This window comes from Leptosomus discolor, chromosome 1 (genome assembly GCF_034619465.1).
Source record: "Leptosomus discolor isolate bLepDis1 chromosome 1, bLepDis1.hap2, whole genome shotgun sequence".
NCBI lineage: Eukaryota > Metazoa > Chordata > Aves > Leptosomiformes > Leptosomidae > Leptosomus > Leptosomus discolor.
In genome coordinates, this window is record NC_141391.1 from 178,214,306 (window position 1) to 178,232,667 (window position 18,362).

The 18,362-nt window shown below is 38.8% G+C and overlaps 1 protein-coding gene across 1 annotated transcript in view; it reads right to left on the reverse strand.

Annotated features, from left to right (window-relative positions):
• Positions 1-18,362, reverse strand: part of TRHDE (thyrotropin releasing hormone degrading enzyme) — a 215,340-nt gene that overhangs the window by 109,033 nt on the left and 87,945 nt on the right. The window contains exons 5-6 of the mRNA XM_086471708.1: positions 16,448-16,561; positions 2,399-2,536 (exon numbers count right to left, since the gene is read on the reverse strand). Of these exons, the coding sequence (XP_086327834.1) occupies positions 2,399-2,536; positions 16,448-16,561 (252 nt within the window). The remainder of the gene's footprint in view (positions 1-2,398; positions 2,537-16,447; positions 16,562-18,362) is intronic.

Sequence of the window (18,362 nt, forward strand, 5' to 3'; positions counted from 1 at the left end):
TTAAAAAAAATCAGTCAGCAAACAACCAAGAAGTCATCCTAGAAATACCAGCAACAATAGTCCCTCCATCAGGGCTCACTGTGTAAGGAGGGCTCTGAGGCACCTGAAAATATTTAAGCACACGCCTAACCAGGTAAAAGCCTTCAGTATAATTTTACAGTTTGAATTTTATTGACATACCATTCATCGCAGTATTTATACTCGCAGACATTAGAGATCTAGAAGGACAGGCAAATGTTCTAGCTATCTAATAAATGAGCTTGTGTCCATAGTTGATTTTAAGTGCAAGCTATGCATGCACGCATACAAGGTTATATAGGAATGAAACAATGTAAAATCTGCAAAATGTTAAATTTGCTCTAATTTATTCTCGGAAGAAAACAGTGTCAGGTGCTTGGAGGAAGATACAGCATCAGTGAAAAGAGCAGCTATGAAGTCAGTCAGGAAAGTTTCTTCCTATTAGATGTTGCTGGCATCTAAAACAAAAGGATGAATGGCTACAGAGAGCATTATCAGACAGGAAAACAAAGACTTCATGGGTCAAAGAGTGGTCTTTTAATCTGCTCACCTATGAAAGTGTGTAAGTAAATTCTTCTATTGCCATTACTCAAGGTGCTTTGCTAGATCTGGTAACTAGGTTCAAAATTTACAGACTCAGGCCCTGCTATGAACACATTCAGTGTCACCTAGCATTCAAGAGAGCTGGCCATCAGAGAAGCTGAGTGGAGACGCTACCATATCCACTGGGCATGGCCACTACCACACTGAAAAAGGAACCTTTAAGTGGACAGACAAAAGACAGAGATTGTACTCTAATCTGTATAGAAAACAGAGTGAGCCTATTAGCCTGCATAAAATAGCTAACAGTATACAGATGTGTCCTACCATCCTATTTGTCATTTCGATGTAAATGAAAATTACTTAATGTTTGCAAAGTGTTCATAAGATGAGAAGATAAGTGTCAAGTACTACAGCTTACTCTGTGATATTACTATTATCATATTAATTAGAAAAAATAATTAGCTTGAAATATTAAGATTACTGTGAGATAAGGCTCCGAACCTACAGAGGTTCAGCTAACACCAGCAAGCATATGACTGAAACATTTAAACAATGAGAATACTTCAGTATGCTAAAAGCTGCCAGCTTATTATAGCTTAATTGACCAAGAGTAATGTTTTCAAAGCCAGCTCAGGGATTTTTGAGAATGTTACTTGGGCTCTTGAGAAACTCTGACATTCTAAAATCTTTTCCTAAGTATTTTGTGTTTGCATATTACATACTATGCCTATTACATGGTCATACACAGACACTCTCATTTGTCCACCCTTAAAGGCATAAAATCCTTTCATGGAAGAGGATCAAGTTGAAGTTATTGCTGACTGGGAATAACTGATGCCTGTAAGAGAGGATACACCTCTTTTTTAGCCCAGAATGAGCTCTGGATAAACTGGAGGCTCAGTAGGTAAATCAGTTCTATGCTGCTGCTGTCTTGTTACAGTCTGATATTAGGCAGCTAATGATGCAAAGAAAAGTTATCATCAAATATAGGGATGACAGTCAAAAGACTCATATTACTGAATTGCCAGCAGAAAGCTCCAGTACAGCCTTCATGGCATAAGGCCGCAGGCAGCAGCCTCTGCATCACACATCAAGCAGCTTTGGTCATGAAATTAAGGCACAATGTTACACATCATACCATGTAGCAGAGAATTATCATGTGGTATGATGGAAACCAGCAGCGTTTGGCCCATATGCCAACAGCAAGCCTAGTTATATGATGGAGAAGGTGGAGGTATGCAGCCCTCTCCCCCCTGCATAGAAGCTGCTCAGTCCCAAAGCTGGCCAAAAGGCTTTCTATTCATTGAAATACAATTTGAAATTGCCTGAATTTAAAACATATCCCTTTGCCACCCCACAAGGCACTTCCTCCACTCTCACTGCTCAGCAAAGACTTCAGAGCTCTCACTAGCAGACAGAAAAAAATCTGATGCATAAAAAACCCGAAACCCCAAAAAAACAGAAAATCCAGTACATTTAAATTTAGTACTTGACAAGTTTTCTAGAGAGTTTCAACAGGACAAACACCACACATTCTTCTGCTTTTTAAAGCATTATACACAATGCAGACAGTGCCACAAAATAAATAGTAGAAATTCTGACAGCCTCCCAAGTTTAGTTATAACATTTAATAACATTCAATGTGTTGAACGTAATTGGCTAAAATCACTGCAGTATATTCCAAATATATTTCACACAAATTAAAGTTCCCCAGCTTGTAACCACTGTGGTGTATGTATTTTTACAATGGTATTTGTTTTACATATGGAACATGATCTTCTAACAGTTACTGACGACATACCTACATATGGAGACAGATAAGTTTAATTAGTCTCACCTTTTTATAGGCGATCCAGTCAAACACCCTGTCAATGTCTGTGGCTTGCTGCACTTCCTGGGATACTGGATGTGAACTGGTCAAACCATCCAGCAACATCACTTCATGTAGGACATCTGTCAGAAATCTCTGCTTTTCCTGAAATACAGCATATGCAGTAATATTGCAGACAAATACACATTTACAATACCAAAATTATGCAGTTATCAGAGGCAGCCTCCATATGACAGTTGACTAAAATCAGAGCTTCCAGTTTGAATGTAAGCCACCATGACCTCCTACAATTTTGGACAGGTATATAGCATAGATAGGAATTAATTCTAGCACCAGGGATCATCCCTCTGACTTGAGATCTTTTGCTGCAATGAAAGTTGACTGAAATTACATTAAAGACTATGAAATGGATCAAAACGTATCTGCTGGTGCACACTGCAATTCTGACTCTTCACTCACAGTTATGAGGAGTGGGGAGAGGAGAAAAGGCACAGTCTTCAATCACAAAAATACACGGATGCTAAAAGTCGTAGAGTTCATTGCATATGCGGGTACAAAAACTTTTCACAGAGATGGGTAAATACACTTATTACTGCTTTATTTAGTGAGGTTTAAGTCACTCGGCTCTTAGTGTCAAGTTCACACGGCAGATCAACGTAGGACAGGACAATGAACAAAGCCCACAGCAGTGTCACAGGAGGTTCCTGCATTGTCTTTCATAATTGTGCTATAGAAACCCTTTCTCCTCAAGAGCTTGCATGCTCTACGGACTTTGTAACTTCCACCTGAAGGAAACCATTATTATCTCTCTTTACAAGTGGGGCAATAGCTGCACGTAGAAGTTAAATGACACAGTCAAAGTCACAGCTACATCAGAGGCAGGTGCAAACCCAAACAACATCCAACATACTAATTTGTTTCTATACCTTCTATAAGTAGGGACTGCAGAGTTATGTCAAAGCTGCTGCATATTTACTCTGACAGCAAAATTAATTAAATGTTCATGTATACTCTATGAAGTGTGCTGTACTCACTGCAACTAGATGGGACTTTTTCAGCTGAGAAATGACATGGCTTAAAAACTCATACTGCATTCATATAGATGTACATATAAGAAAAGACCATGTCAGGAAAGAGCAGCTTCATTTACTTGTTTTTTTCAAGTTACAAATAAATGCAAAGAGTGAATTAAAAATTACGGACTGTTTAAATAAGCTGTTCTCATCCTGAACTGACATATCTCAAATTTTATCTAAATTACAATAGCTCCTGAATTAATGTCAACCTAGTGCCATAATATAAAGAAACTCTAGGGAATGCTGCATTTTTTTTCAAAAGCCACCTTGATGTCCACAGATAAAACAAGCACACAATTACATAATAAATTCTATGTTTAATTTCTTGGGTGGCAAGGTTTTGGTATCAATGTGTTAATTTAAATTGTATTTATAAGACAGCCAAAAAGCTCTTCCAGGGCTGAGCCATCTGGAAATAAACCTTTATGTTAAAATTCATTAGAGCACAAGAGATGTACCTTGAGCTGATTGTATATTCAGGCAATTAAAAACATGGGATGCTGGAAAGCCAATTACCCAACACACTCTCTTAGTGTTCTCAGCTGGCTGCATGAGGTAAGGTTTGTGAAGGGAAAAGTAATGTCTTGTTCATATTATTGTTCATTTCCAAATTTTCTCAGGCATACGCAGTTAGTAACTGCCCTTTTTTATGGGGAAAAAAAAGGTGTACGGAAACAATTATTATGACAGTCCTACTCAAGGGAAAACTGCTGAGGTGTAAAGGATTGTAGGTGCTTTGGTTACACCTCACTCACATCCTGTATCAGCCAATAACAGAGCCCACTTTTCATCAGCTGTATGACATGTAATACATAGAGGTATGAACACACAGAGGTATGGACCCGTCTCCAAATTCAAGTTTGGATATCTAACTGACAAACAGTTGTGGGAGTGGATTGCTACTGTTTGGAACTAACTCATTAAAAGGACCCTTGTTAATCAGAAATTAATACTTTAAATACAGAACCTGGGTCAGGAAAACCAGCATGTAGGAAACGAAGTGAAGCTGTAAGAAGAATACAAAAGATATAAAAAAAAGACAGGCTACATTTTGGTTTTCTGTTTGGTTATCTCCTAAAGGGCTGAAAAGGAGCATTTTAGATTCATGACTGCTCATTCAAGTTACCATAGCTGAAAAGTCTTTCTTGAAATTTATGGCAGACCATCACACTGGGATACAACTGGAATAGCTAGGATGCCTCCAAACATACAAACCTGCATTATGGTCCATAGGGGAAGAATAACTGACGTCATCTACCTGGACTCATGCAAAGCATTTGACACTGTCCCGCACGACATCCTTGTCTCTAATTTGGAAATACATGGATTTGATGGATGGACCATTCAGTGGATTAGGAACTGGCTGGATGGTCACACTCAAAGAGTTGTGGTCAATGGCTCAATGTCTAAGTGGAGACCAGTGACAAATGGCATTCCTCAGGGGTCAGTTTTGGACTGGCGCTGTTTAACATCTTTGTTGTCAACATGTGAGTGCACCCTAAGCAAGTTTGCCAATGATACCAAGCTGTGTGATGCAGTCGACATGCTGGAGGGAAAGGAGGCCATCCAGAGGGACCTGGACAGGCTGGAGAGGTGGGCTCCTGCAAACATCATGAAGTTCAACAAGGCCAAGTGCAAGATACTGCACATGGGTCAGGGCAATTCCAAGCACAAATACAGGCTGGGCAATGACTGAATTGAGAGCAGTCCTGAGGAGAAGGACTGGAGATGACAAGAAACTCAATATGGACCTGTTGGAGCATGTCCAGAGGAGGGCCAGGAAAATGATCAGAGGGCTGGAGCACCTCTCCTATGAAGACAGGCTGAGAGAGTTCAGGTTGTTCAGCCTGGAGAAGAGAAGGCTCCAGGGACACCTTATAGCGGCCTTCCAGTAGCTAAAGGAGCCCATAAGAAGGCAGGGGAAGAACTGTTCACAAGGGTTTGTAGCGATTGGATGAGGGGTAATTGTTTTAAACTAGAAAAGGGTAGATTTAGGTTGGACATTAGGAAGAAGTTCTTTAATATGAGGGTAGCGGATCACTGGAACAGGTTGCCCAGAGAGGTAGTGGAAGCCCCATCCCTGGAGACATTCAAGATCAGGCTTGATGGGGCTCAGAGCAACCTGACCTAGTTAGAGATGTCTCTGCTTATTGTAAGGGGGTTGGACTAGATGACCTTTAGAGGTCCCTTCCAACCCAATACATTCTATGATTCTATGACCTGGCCACGTGCACTTACAGCCCAGAAACACAACCGTATCCTGGGCTGCATCAAAAGAAGTGTGGCCAGCAGATCGAGGCAAGTGATTCACCCTCTCTACTCTGCTCTCATGAGACCCCACCCAGAGTACTGTGTTCAGCTCTGGGGTCCCCAGAGTAAGGACATGGACCTGTTCGAGCAAGTCCAGAGGAGGGCCACAAAGATGATCGGGGGCTGGAGCACCTCCCCTGTGAGGACAGGCTGAGAGAGTTGGGCTTGTTCAGCCTGGAGAAGAGAAGGCTCCAGGAAGACCTTATAGAGGCCTTCCAGTACCTAGAGGGGGCCTACAGGAAAGGTGGGGAGGGACTTTTTACAAGGGCATGTAGTGATAGGACAAGAGGCAACAGTTCCAAACTGAAAGAGGGGAGATTTAGATTAGATGTAAGGAAGAAGTTCTTCACTGTGAGGGTGGTGAGACACTGGAAGAGGTTGCCCGAGAAGCTGTGGCTGCCCCCTCCCTGGCAGTGTTCAAGGCCAAGTTGGATGGGGCTTGGAGCAACGCGGTCTAGTGGAAAGTGTCCTTGCCTATGGCAGGGAGTTGAAACTAGATGATCTTTAAGGTCCCTTCCAACCCAAACCATTCTATGATTCTATGACACAGTGATTTAATGAGAATTAAGGCGGCTTTTGACCTATAAAGCTAAATTTCTTGAACTAAAAGGATTTCCAAAACATTCCCACCTTTACTCTTCAGTACAAAGCCTCTGAGAGCAGATTTCAAAAGGAGACTCAAATATAGGGAAACACAGAAAGAGGGAGAGAGAGGAGTTTGCTGGTTGACAGGGGGCCTGCAGCTTGAAGAGGCAACAGGAAATACAAATGCAGAAAGAAACTAAAACTGCCTTAACTATGTTGAAGAAACACTACCTCAGCTATTAAAGTCCTATCAGCACATTAAGGGCAAAAGACCAACGCATGTGATCAAACTGCTTATACTGATGGAACAGGGGGTTTCTCTTCCCTAGTTATTTTACCCTACACAGTGCGGTGGAATTGATCTGTTTTAACACGATACCTACAGGACTAAAGAAACACCTAACACAGAAATTGTAAAGAAAATCAATCCTGGAACGTGTTTAATGAGGCCAGCGAGCTGTCAACACAGTAGGTGACAGGTTTGCAGCTAGACATGAAACAATGACAAAATGTTGTTCAAGATGACCCTCCTCCGAGAGAGTTCAGCTGCAAGAGAAAAGCAAAAGACTGTGATCCACCTGTAAGGAAAAGAGGGCTTGAGGTGAGTCTTAAGGTTTTGCTTGGAAAGCATCAGTAGCTGCATGTAAGTGCAATGCTGTGCAGTGCTAATATAAGGCCAGGGCTCCGAGCAGGAGCTCGTATGACAGCAGCAGAAGCCTAGTCTGAAAGGACAGAGGGGCTTCCATTCAAATTTGTGCCTTTCTTTAAAAGCAAGCAGAAAGACCCCCTGCTCTTTATCTTCCTACTGTACACTTGGAGTCCCATCTCTCTAGCTCCTCTCCTCAGAGCCTTCCCTGAACTGTAGATAGTCAAAGTCTGGGAGACCAGACCTGGGTGGGAGAACAAAAGATACGCCAATTATTTCTGGTTGCTTTCCCTCTTACTCTTGAGAATGCTTCCAGGTGCAGGGATTGAAGCACTGTTATCAGATGAACATGCCTTTCAAAGATTTACATTTTCAGATTACTTCCCAAACGTCTGTGGTCACTAAATTCAGGTATTTGTATTTTTATAGGAATGACTTATTTTAATCCTCACCAATAAGATTTTCTCTGTTTGGTACATGGTTGTCGTGAAGGATTTATCCCTTCTCTGTGCTCTACCCTCCTTAGCCAACATTTAATTGTTGTGAAAATTCAAATTTTACTACTTTGGGTAAAAGCAGCACAAAAGGTACAGGTAACAGGATCGGAAAATTCTCACCTATAGCAATTCCTCCACATTATGAAAATAATACCGAGATTTTTAAATGTGGATCTGTAGTGTAAAACATTACATAACAAAAAGTATCAGGAGTGAGAAACTGGCTAACCACAAGAAAGTTTTCTGGTTCTGGTTTATTTTCACCTTGTTCTAGGGAGGAAGCTTTATCGTAAGGTAGTGGTCACTCTGTATATTAATCTTCAGCAGGGTGCCCACCATTCAACTAGTCTATCTCTAAATGGAAAGAAAGCGATTGTGAAATAATGTTTTTTGGTAGAAAAGACTGTACCTTCAAGGGCCATTAAAAATTTATTGTGCATAACGGGATAACAATTATGTAATGGAAAGGGGTTGCTCCTGGTGATTTTACATTATCATACTGAGGCATAATGTAAGAGTACAGGTTAGCATGACAATAATATAACACTTAAAGTTAGTCACATAAAAATAACTTCTAAAAATTAATATGAAATACAAGTGGAAAAAATAAAATGGAAAAAAAAAAAAAAAGAAAGAAAACCACTGGAAAACATCCAACAGTGAAACAAAAGGAATAGCACAATGAAAGCCAAAACTGATAATTAGTAGGCAGAAGAGATCAAAGGCCTCAATATTAAAGGCATTGCCTTTGTTCCGGGACAGCCTTTCAAACAGTTTATGGACTGAGAAATCTACATGAATAAAGCTTAATATTGGTGTGCAAAGCTGCAAATTATTTTCCTGACAAATTTGCTGGAAATATCTTCTCCAAAATACAGAGCTTTACTAGCCATCAGGAATACAAAGGAGATAAGTGATCTCTCATGCCTGACAAAATAAGCATTTGCAAGATGCAATATTGGGCTTTATAGGGAAAGTGCACCCTAGGGAAGAAGAAACGGGGGCAAATTTTGAAAGCAATCAAAGAACACCGGCATATACACTAACAGAAGTTCAGTTCTAATACAATATATTTCAGGGTGAAGCTTAACAAACTACAGAGGAATATCATCTATGAGGAAACCTAAGGTTCAATAAAATATCTTAAGGGCAGAGAAGATCCACTGGGGGCCAAAAGCAAGTTCTTTCTGTCTACATGCTTATAAATCCTAAGTTGTCATAGCACAGGAAATCTCCTGAGTATTTGCAAATGAAAGCATCATTTCTTTCTCCTTCTCTCTTCCCAACAATAATTTTTTGTATATAGCCTGAGCAGCTTACAGATTGCCTTTTTTTTTATTATTATTTATATCTCTGTCTGTGTGCTTCAGTTATGTGCATAGTTTGTTGAAGGAGGCCTGCAACACATTCTACATTTATCAGCTGTGAATGTGTCACAGTTCTGAGTCTACCTTCATAACCCTCTTTTTTGCATTTTCAATGAAAGTCCTTGCAAAATTTCTGTCCTTGTGCTTGAGAAATTTTCACGCCAACTGACAATTTTTGTTGTCATAAAGAAATGTAGATGTTCTAGGAGTTTGTAGTTAAGGATGACCAATAGCTTTGAGTATCAGGAAAGAGAATTAGATAAGAGAATAAGTCTTATGAAGAGCAGCTGGGGGAACTGGGGCTATTTAGCCTTAAGAAAAGGAGGCTGAGGGGAGACCTTATTGCTCTCTACAACTCCCTGAGAGGGCATTGTAGAGAGGTAGGTGCTGGTCTTTTCTCACAGGTCATTAATGATAGAACAAGAGGGAAAGGCCCCAAGCAGCACCAGGGTGGGTTTAGGCTAGACATTAAGAAAGACTTTTTCACTGAAAGGGTTGTCAGGAGTTGGAATAGGCTGCCCAGGGAGGTGGTTGAGTCACCATCCCTTAATGTGTTTAAAGGTCGTTTAGATGTGGTGCTTGGAGATACGGTTTAGGGGTGTACTTGGTAGAGTAGGGTTGATGGTTGGAATCAATGATCTCAAAGGTCTTTTCCAACCTGAATGATTCTATGTGTTTTCTTTTCAATGAAGTGCCAAACAAGATATCCATGACCACCTGCTTAAGTTGCCAAGCAGATGAGTAGTTTATTTGGAGTTTTTAAGCAATTTCACCAGCTACTTCAACTGCTCTTTCCTCTCACCACTGTTTTTCAGATATAGCTTTGACTTGGTTGTACACCAGATCCATTATACCAAATGTAGGCCTACAGAATGGGAGGATGCAATACAAAAAAGGGAGAGTTAGAGAAGGAAACAACACGTACTGACCACCAGTACTTAAAAAAAAAAAAAGGCCAGTTTCAGTTTCCAAGATCATGTTTTGTCACCTTATATGCAGTTGCTTTCACAGAAATAGCAGCAAACAGATGAACACAGATCCACTGTCTGCATGCATTTGTCTCCAGAGCATTTTAAAACATTAGGCAACAAAGTATGAAGTTTATCCTCTAATTCAAACTCCACAGGGGGAATCTGTAGGCAAAATTCACCTCAATTCAAGAAACAGTAAAAAATATTCAAGTGAAAAGTGGCTTTGAGATGTGGTTGGTACATTTAGTCAACTCCCAGCAACAACTCCCAGAGGTCAACATCAATTTGAATACTTTCTGGGTGCTCTAACATCGGCTGGACGAATTTTGCATGCCTAGACTCTGTTTCAATCTGAAAGTGATGAGATTCAGTGAGCTAAATCCTGAAGGAACCAAAGACATTTTGCAGGAACACCAAAAATTACTTATCAGCTTGTGTTCCCAGTAACTGCACACTGCCCACAATTTTAAAATAAACAGTGGGTGCACATTCAGGACAGCTGAAAATTTGAGAAGCAGAGTCTTTCAGAAAGGATGCCCTCAAGTATACAGCTACAGCTTTGCCACCGAACTTCCCATATCAACCACACTTCCTGATGAAGTGCATATTCTTGTTTCAGTAGGGCTACTCTGCAGTGAGTCCTTGCCTTGAAGCAAAAGTTGCCCTAAAGTTTCTTTCTCTTTTTTACTGAAGTGGTTACTAATTCAAAATTATATGAAATTCATCCAGACCACTGACATTTCTTTCTGAAACCAAAGCTTCATCTAAATCCCAAACTCAGGAGATTTGAACTCACATGATCCAAAAGCTCTCATCACAATGCCATTTTAACTGCTCTCTCAAGATGAGCAGATGATGACACAAAGAAAGAAGAGACACTGACATTCTCCATATCTGTACTTAATCTCTTGAATAAATGTTTCATCTAAATGTTGATATTCATTTATATCTGATCTCTAAATGTTAAGAGTTAACAACTTAAAGTTAAGAATTCCATATATTATTCCGCCCCACCAGTGCACAAAAAAAAAGGAACTGTGTTAAGGAAGACCATGTGGAGATGGAAATTTATTTTCTTAGTTATAAGCTAAATTTAGTATAAGGATTTCTAAACTGGTATACTTAAAAAGGACTAGCAATTAGCAACCAGAAGATCTTGCAGCTTACCTTTACAAATCTCTTTTTTCCTGCCAAAGTCAATTATACATGAGATTCTAGTTAATTTTACATTGAAAGCTTCCCTCATAGTTGAGTTAAAACAGAAAATCATACAAGGACTGACTTCACTGAGCAGTTACTGAGGGAAAAAACCACTCCATGTGGTATTAATTAAAGGCTTACTTTATGCCAGCATGGGGAGCCTTTAACCAAAAAAGAAGAGATGAAAGTAGTTTTAAAAAACGAGAGGCTGAATCTCTCTCAATGCTGAGCCAGCATGATATTTATGTTGGGTTAGAAGGATCAAGCAGGCTACAGCTCAGGACTGAAATGCCAAAATAATAACGAAATAAATCAAAAAGGCCCATGTCATAAGTCTATTTCAAAACTTATAATGATTTCCTGGGTGTTCTGAGTCAAACACCACCTCAAAAAAACTTTACAGATGAAGACAAACGCTTTAGGAGGCAACCTGAGTCAAAGCACATTAAAGATATGCACGTGTCTAATATCCGTATTCACTTTTATTATTTCAACCCAGTCAATGAGAAAGATCAGCAATTAAGATCATTTATCAAGAATTTTGGCAGCATGTTGCATGATGTTCAAAGTACTTAATGTAATGAAGTCTAGTTAAATAGTTTTCCATTAACTTTTTTAGGCACAGGTAATTTCTTGCAGCACGTATTTTTAAAACGGAAATGTTGATATGCAAACTCATTATTATTTTCAGCTGCCTGTAGCAATGGCAGGATCATCTAGACTGTGGAACCTAATAGTGTGAAGCAAACACAGTTCACTTCACAGAAGACAAAAGATGCCCTTCCATGTAGACACAAAGTTTTACTCTGAATACTTTAATCACAATTGTTTAATACTAAGAAAATTAGGCAACAAAGTATGAGGTTTATCCTCCAATTCAAATTCCACAGGGGGAATCTGTAGAGGAAATTCACCTCAGTTCAAGAAACAAATACAGCAAATATGACCATCCTTAATTATAACAGTAGTAAGCACAGAAGAAAGTGGGAGATCTTATGCTGCCAGAGCTTGCATGGGTAGAGAAGGCAGAGGATTCAAAGCTATTGGTGATGTACTACACCTTGACTCAGCCAATAAAGTTGTCAGCAAAGCTAACTTTTATATAATAAAGAAAAGGGAGAAGGCAGCTGGGCTCTGTGAAATGCTTTCTCAGCATCAAGCCAGGTACTGACTGCTAAAGTATTTGACGCTTGTTTGATGGATGAAAGGGGAAATTACATGCCAGTAACTCCTGCTGTCATAGGTCTCAAAACCTACCCCAATACCAGAGACATTCAAGGACAAACATGATGGTTCCTTCTACCAGAAAATAAGGAGGCAAAACATCAGTCAATAAATTCCTGGATCTGTAAGCCTCAGTTGAATTCCACATGCAAAGGACTTCAAGATAATGAGAGAAACAAGCAGAGAGGAAGATGGAATACATAGTTGCAAACAGGCCTCTGAAAGGAAGAAGATGAGCAGGGTAGGTAAGAACAGACAGAGCTATGAAGTGGAAATTACCAGCATGTAGTTTTCTGCTGTAGTTTTCTCTTTTCACTGATCCAAAAACTAGCAGAGGCACCGTCCACAGAGGTGAGATTACCTTCTCATATCAGTCATAAGATCTTGCTGCTCAAGAACTCACATCCAGCTGCTGTTGCTTTTTGATGGCATGGAGAGACAACGAAACACAGTTACATGGCAAGCCTCTAATACAGAAACCTCATCTCTAAGTCATGAAATGGCAACAGCCGGGGAATTCACATGCAGATGACTACTCTGAGCACACATGATCAAGGAAAATTCTCTGATCTCTGGGGTGAACACTTTGTAGTGCCTGATTTCTTTTTAAAACTATCTTGACAACACAGAAACAATTGTTTACACTTCCGAAACCTTGAAGAATGAACTTTAAGAATAAGAATTTGAGACACTTCAGAATAAGAATTTCAAAAAACTCTTAATTTTTTTTTTTAATTAAAATAGGCAAGGCAAGAAGTTGAAATAGGAAGAATAGTGAATTCATTTTCATGGCAAAGGTCTAACATGTAGTAGGGACTATTTCCTGCAAAATCAAAGGTAGCCTCACCTTCAAGAGGTAAAATGTAACAATGCAGAGACTTGTTTTTTATCTGAGGCAAGGAAATGAGAATTTCCAGCTTTGGTGTGAAGTAACTTCAATTTTTAAAAGGATATTAAGACCAGTGGTGGAACCATGAAGGAACTCAGCACAGAAAGCTGACCTTCCTGTTTTAAAATCAGCAAAATTTTGTCCACTTCCTCAGGAGAGTTCTGATGTATCTTACATTAACTGCAACAGATAATAGATGCCTCCATCAGAATGGCTCTGTTCATTCTGTTCTTCACCAAAAATTTTAATAGGAGGATCCAGGACATAAGAACAGGAAGGGTTTAATAAGGGCTGGATTTCCTTTCTCATTAAGATTATGCAAGCCTGATGTAAATGCCTTCTGGACAAGACAAGAAATTCTAGACCTGCTGGAAGGCTCAATAAAGTGTTACAGCTCCGTGGCAGTTCAGTCAATACTGTTATCCATCTATCTTTCCTGTGGTAAAAGAGCTTATAAAACAATTGAAGAAAAACTGATTAAATCAAGAACTTCAAAGGAAGAAGAAATGTTTAAGCAAGCTAAAGAACCTAGAGAAGAAGGAAAAGCCAGAAAACAGGTTTCAGATAAAACTGATGGCACTCTGCTTTGTGCAGAACTGTTGGCATAAGTTATAATGGTGTGAACATGCCTAATGGATGGCTCTCCTCAAGAGTCTCAGGTTCAGCCTTTGAATGCCAAATAAGATGAACACTTGAAAAAATGCTCAGCCCTGCTAGAAGAGAAGCATCTTCAGACAACTAGTAAAACTTTAGGGGCTTACGGAACTTTAATGGTGAAAGCTTATGTCCCTGCAGCCTATAAGCATCCAACAAGTTAGGCAGGAAGCTGTGGATAGGTCCATCTGATTCAGATGCATATCTACATTGCACAAGTTGCATTTCCAGACAAAAGTCTTTTTTCTGGAATTGACTACCAGTCCTCTGCTTCTATTCTTACCTAAAAGAAAATGTGACAAAAAATCTTTAATAAGCTGAAAATAAGCCGAACTTGACATTTTAGTTCATGGGCTTCTTAAGCAAACTTTCAAGGGTAACATTTGAGAACTACAAGAGAAAGAAGTTAATGGTCTAACTTTCCCAATTCTTTAGAAAGAAAGAGGATTTTGGCATATTACTCTTTGTTTTCCTGACGCAAAGAGCTGTGGTATAATACACCATAACATCTTTTGGTTTTATTTTACAGGTATGAATTTCTGCAAACAAAACACCACCCAGAATGATGGAATATTGCTCTGTTTAAACACCATTACAGAAAATAAGGTTTGTAGTTCTTGTTTTTGCAACTGATCTGTGAAGTGTGCACTGTATCCTTCACTTTTGGAAGAAAAAAAAAATTTGTTTGGAAAAGTTTTTCTTTTTATAAATGCTCACTTAAAAATCACAGTATGATCTATACAGCAAATGTGCTTTATACCGATAACAACAATATCCAGCAAGCCAAATTCCAGTAACTTTTGCTTCCTCTTCCTACAAACTCTGTAACAAGGATGAAGCATCACAGTACTGATTCAAAATGCCACAAATTTTCTAAGTCTTTAAACATGTCAGTATTGTTATTTTTATATCAAAGGCAAATGATACCCAAAGGCTTATGAAAAGTTTATGTCTACCTTCTTTTTAATTTAAGGAAAAAATTGACAGGTGAATATTTTTTCAGGCCCAGCAATATTACTGTAGGTAATTCTAATTTATGCAGCACATGTCTGATTTCCCAGTTTACTGTCATGCCTTGTTCAACTCATTCGTTTTGCCTGTATCCTGCTAAGACGCCAGGATTTCATGTGATGGGCATGTCATTTGCATAACAGTGAACATTAGATTCACTCTGCAGAAATCTCAAGCAAATATTCTCTATTCCAAATGACTTCTAAAGCAAAGTTATTCTGGATTTGTTAAACTGATTATGTGAAGAACAAATGACTGATGATTTGAAGATAAAATTCAGTGTATAAACATTGTCATCTATGACATTTCACTATGCTAAAATCATAAAGCCCTGCCAGATTTCATTGCATTCATAATTAGAATCATTACATTGTAATTCAGGATATGTTTTTCATAAAGATGAAGAGAATGAGTTTTAATACAGCCAAAGCCAGGTAAACCAAACAAGCCTACCTATGCAAGACAGATGTCAGTTCAGATAAAGATTTAGTTTCTTTTTCATAATGCAATTATAAACCAAAACTGACACCTGAAAGAAAAATTAAAATGCTACAAGAATACAAACTTCACAAGAAGCATACCTAAAGCAAGAGTACCTGTATACAACTATTTTTAACAATTAGCTTTAACTCATAATTATAGCATCTTCATTTCATGGCACACAAAAGTTAACAGGATAAGAATACTCAATAAATATGGGAAAAAACATTTCAGAAGTTAGTATGAAAGAGTTTAAGGAAAATATTCAAGCTACAACAAATCTCTATCAGGCAATCTGTATGTATTACAAACATTTTGCCATATAATTATACATGTGTAAACACAAAAGGATAGCAAACAGAAACATTTCTCCAAAGGACAATAAAATCTACATAGCAACCTTCAACATGGTCTCACACACAACTTCCTTGTCCTGAAGTCTCATATCTCTTATTTTCCTTATAAGAATAGTTATTTCCAGACTACTGGGATCTGACCAGGTATAACAGAAGGTTTTCAAAAGAATGTCCCATCATGGCCTTCCCAGTTTGCTGTCAGAGAGCTACAGCATTTGCACACCAGTTAACAACGCATGTGCAGCTGTGCATAGCTGGAAATCACATGGAAACCTAGATTCTCAATTAATTTACACCATGCTAACTTAGTATGTACTGCTAGGTGGCCAAATAATAGTAGGAAAATAAAAAGAGTAAACTTAGGAACAGGGGAACAAAATACTGTAAGAAAAAATATGCAGTATTTACAGTATGTTTTAGACCAACATTTTTTTCCAATTTATCATGTGTTTCTGGATAAAATTCAATATTCTGAATATTTTCAAAAATGGTCCATGTTAAATCATAACTGCTTTAATTGAAAATGCTTCTGAGCAGAGAGACAGTGGTTATTTTACTGTTGGGTTATGACAGACATGACCTTATTTCTTTTGTAATAAATTGCAGATTATGCTTTTGGAATGCTGTCAAATTATTTCACACCTAGCGATTTTGTTTCATTGGACATCTGATACTTGCATGCATCATTCGGTATTTTTCAGTAGTCCCTGTCTATAACATAAGCAGGAGTAAAACAGCAGAGTAACTTTTCTGCAGAGTCTCAAAATTAACAAAATAAAACTGACTTACCATGTTCCACCCTGGGTAGAGGTAGTCTGTCCCAACAAATTCAAAATAGTGAGCAAAACCTTCTTTCAACCACACATCCTCCCACCAAACTGGAGTGACAAGGTCACCAAACCACTGCAAAGAAAGTTCAAATAAACCACCTTTAGGAAAACATGTTTGCATACATCTCGTTTATACAGAACATTCTTCACATGTTTTAATAAAAACAGTAGTATATAGCACCCACTGAAACTGTTTTTTTCATGTACTAATGAATTAAGCCTTTACAGGATGCACAAGTTACTGAAGTAAAACATTAGAAAAGAACAAGCAGGGGAAAAGAAGTGTTGAGGAGAGTATTTGCAGTGTCTTTAGTTATCTAAAGTAGATGCTCACTTAGGTTTCAGGGACTAACATACACAATGGACAGAAAAAGGCTTCTAACTCAATAATCTGATTCATTACCTGGAAACTCTACTACGTATAGTGCGAATCTTGAAAAACTGGGAACACAGTACCCTCTCTCTGTACCCCAGACCTAAAACTTAGCATTTCTTTCTCCACTATGTCTACCCACTATGATTTACAATACTACTGACGCTCCATTCATTGAACAATTCCCTAAGGAAAGCAGTTTTATACAATCATGCCATCTCTCTGTGGGTAGGACTCAGATGCCTAAAAGCAGGTAGTCAATGCCACTTAAAGAACATCCTAGAGTATTTCCTAGGCCTAGGAAAATTCATACAGGACTTACAGGAGATCTGCAGCCTTCTTGAACAACAACCAGAGGCAGAGGGTATCTAAAATGCCACAGGCCAATGTTTACGAGTTGACTGCCATTCCCATTCCCCCCAGGTTGCTCTTGAATTTGCCCACTTACTTCAATCTAATTTATAAAGAAGGACAGAGATCTCAAAGGTAATTAAACTCCTACAAAAGTACATGAAGATCAGCAGCTGAAAAGAGAAGGACCTAACCTGAAGGCAAGGCAAGAACGTGGCCATTAGATACTCTGCTCAGCAGCCATCAACAGCCACAAACCTGTCACAGTACAGGACATGTGGCTGTCAGGGATTTTAGACAGAGCTGGGACAATTATTGGAAGAGGAATGAGAACAAAAATTCAAAGAAAATCAGGTGTCATCAATTCTTCTGCTGATGGATGACCCTGTTTAAATGATTGTAATGGCCCTGCGTAACCTGGATCACCATAACACCAGTGGTAAAAGCAGAAACACACACACTATTATGAAAACATATTTCACACTCTGTAGCATCTTTTTTGCCAAACAAATAGAAAAACTTTGTTTCAGTAAAATTCTCTGCCAGTTGTTTTCTTAATGTGATTAGAAAAGAGATTAATTCAAAATCAACAGAGATAATTTTGAGCTTTCATGGAGTCATAAGCTCTGAAAATACACAGAAAAGGAGCAGCAAATAAGTATTCCAGAGGAAGAGACTCATGTCAGAGCAGAGGAGCTGCTGCTGACACTGTAATGAGAGTAGGGAATGAATAAAAGCAGAGCTGGCCAGTAAGCGGTTTGCTTTCATGACAGTCGGCTTATTTGAAGGCTTTGTCTGGGACCTGAATGAAAGGTCTCGCTTCTGTGTGTGTCTTTGTGGAGTGAGAATAGCACCAAGGAAGGATCAATGCTGCAACAAGGATCTGTAGTGAAGTGAACACAGCGACTCCAAAGAACAGACTACAGAAACAGATTACCAGATTGCCACACAATGTTCAGCAAATACGATTTGCACTAAAAAATGAAGCGAAATGTGACAATGAATGTCAATGGCAACCAATTTAAGAATTTAGGGAGAAAAGATGAGGTTGACAAAAGTCATATTCACACCGTAAGTAAAATTAAACTTAACAGACAATCAATGATCATAATCTAGTTGAAGGATATCAGTAAACTAACTCTCTACAGGA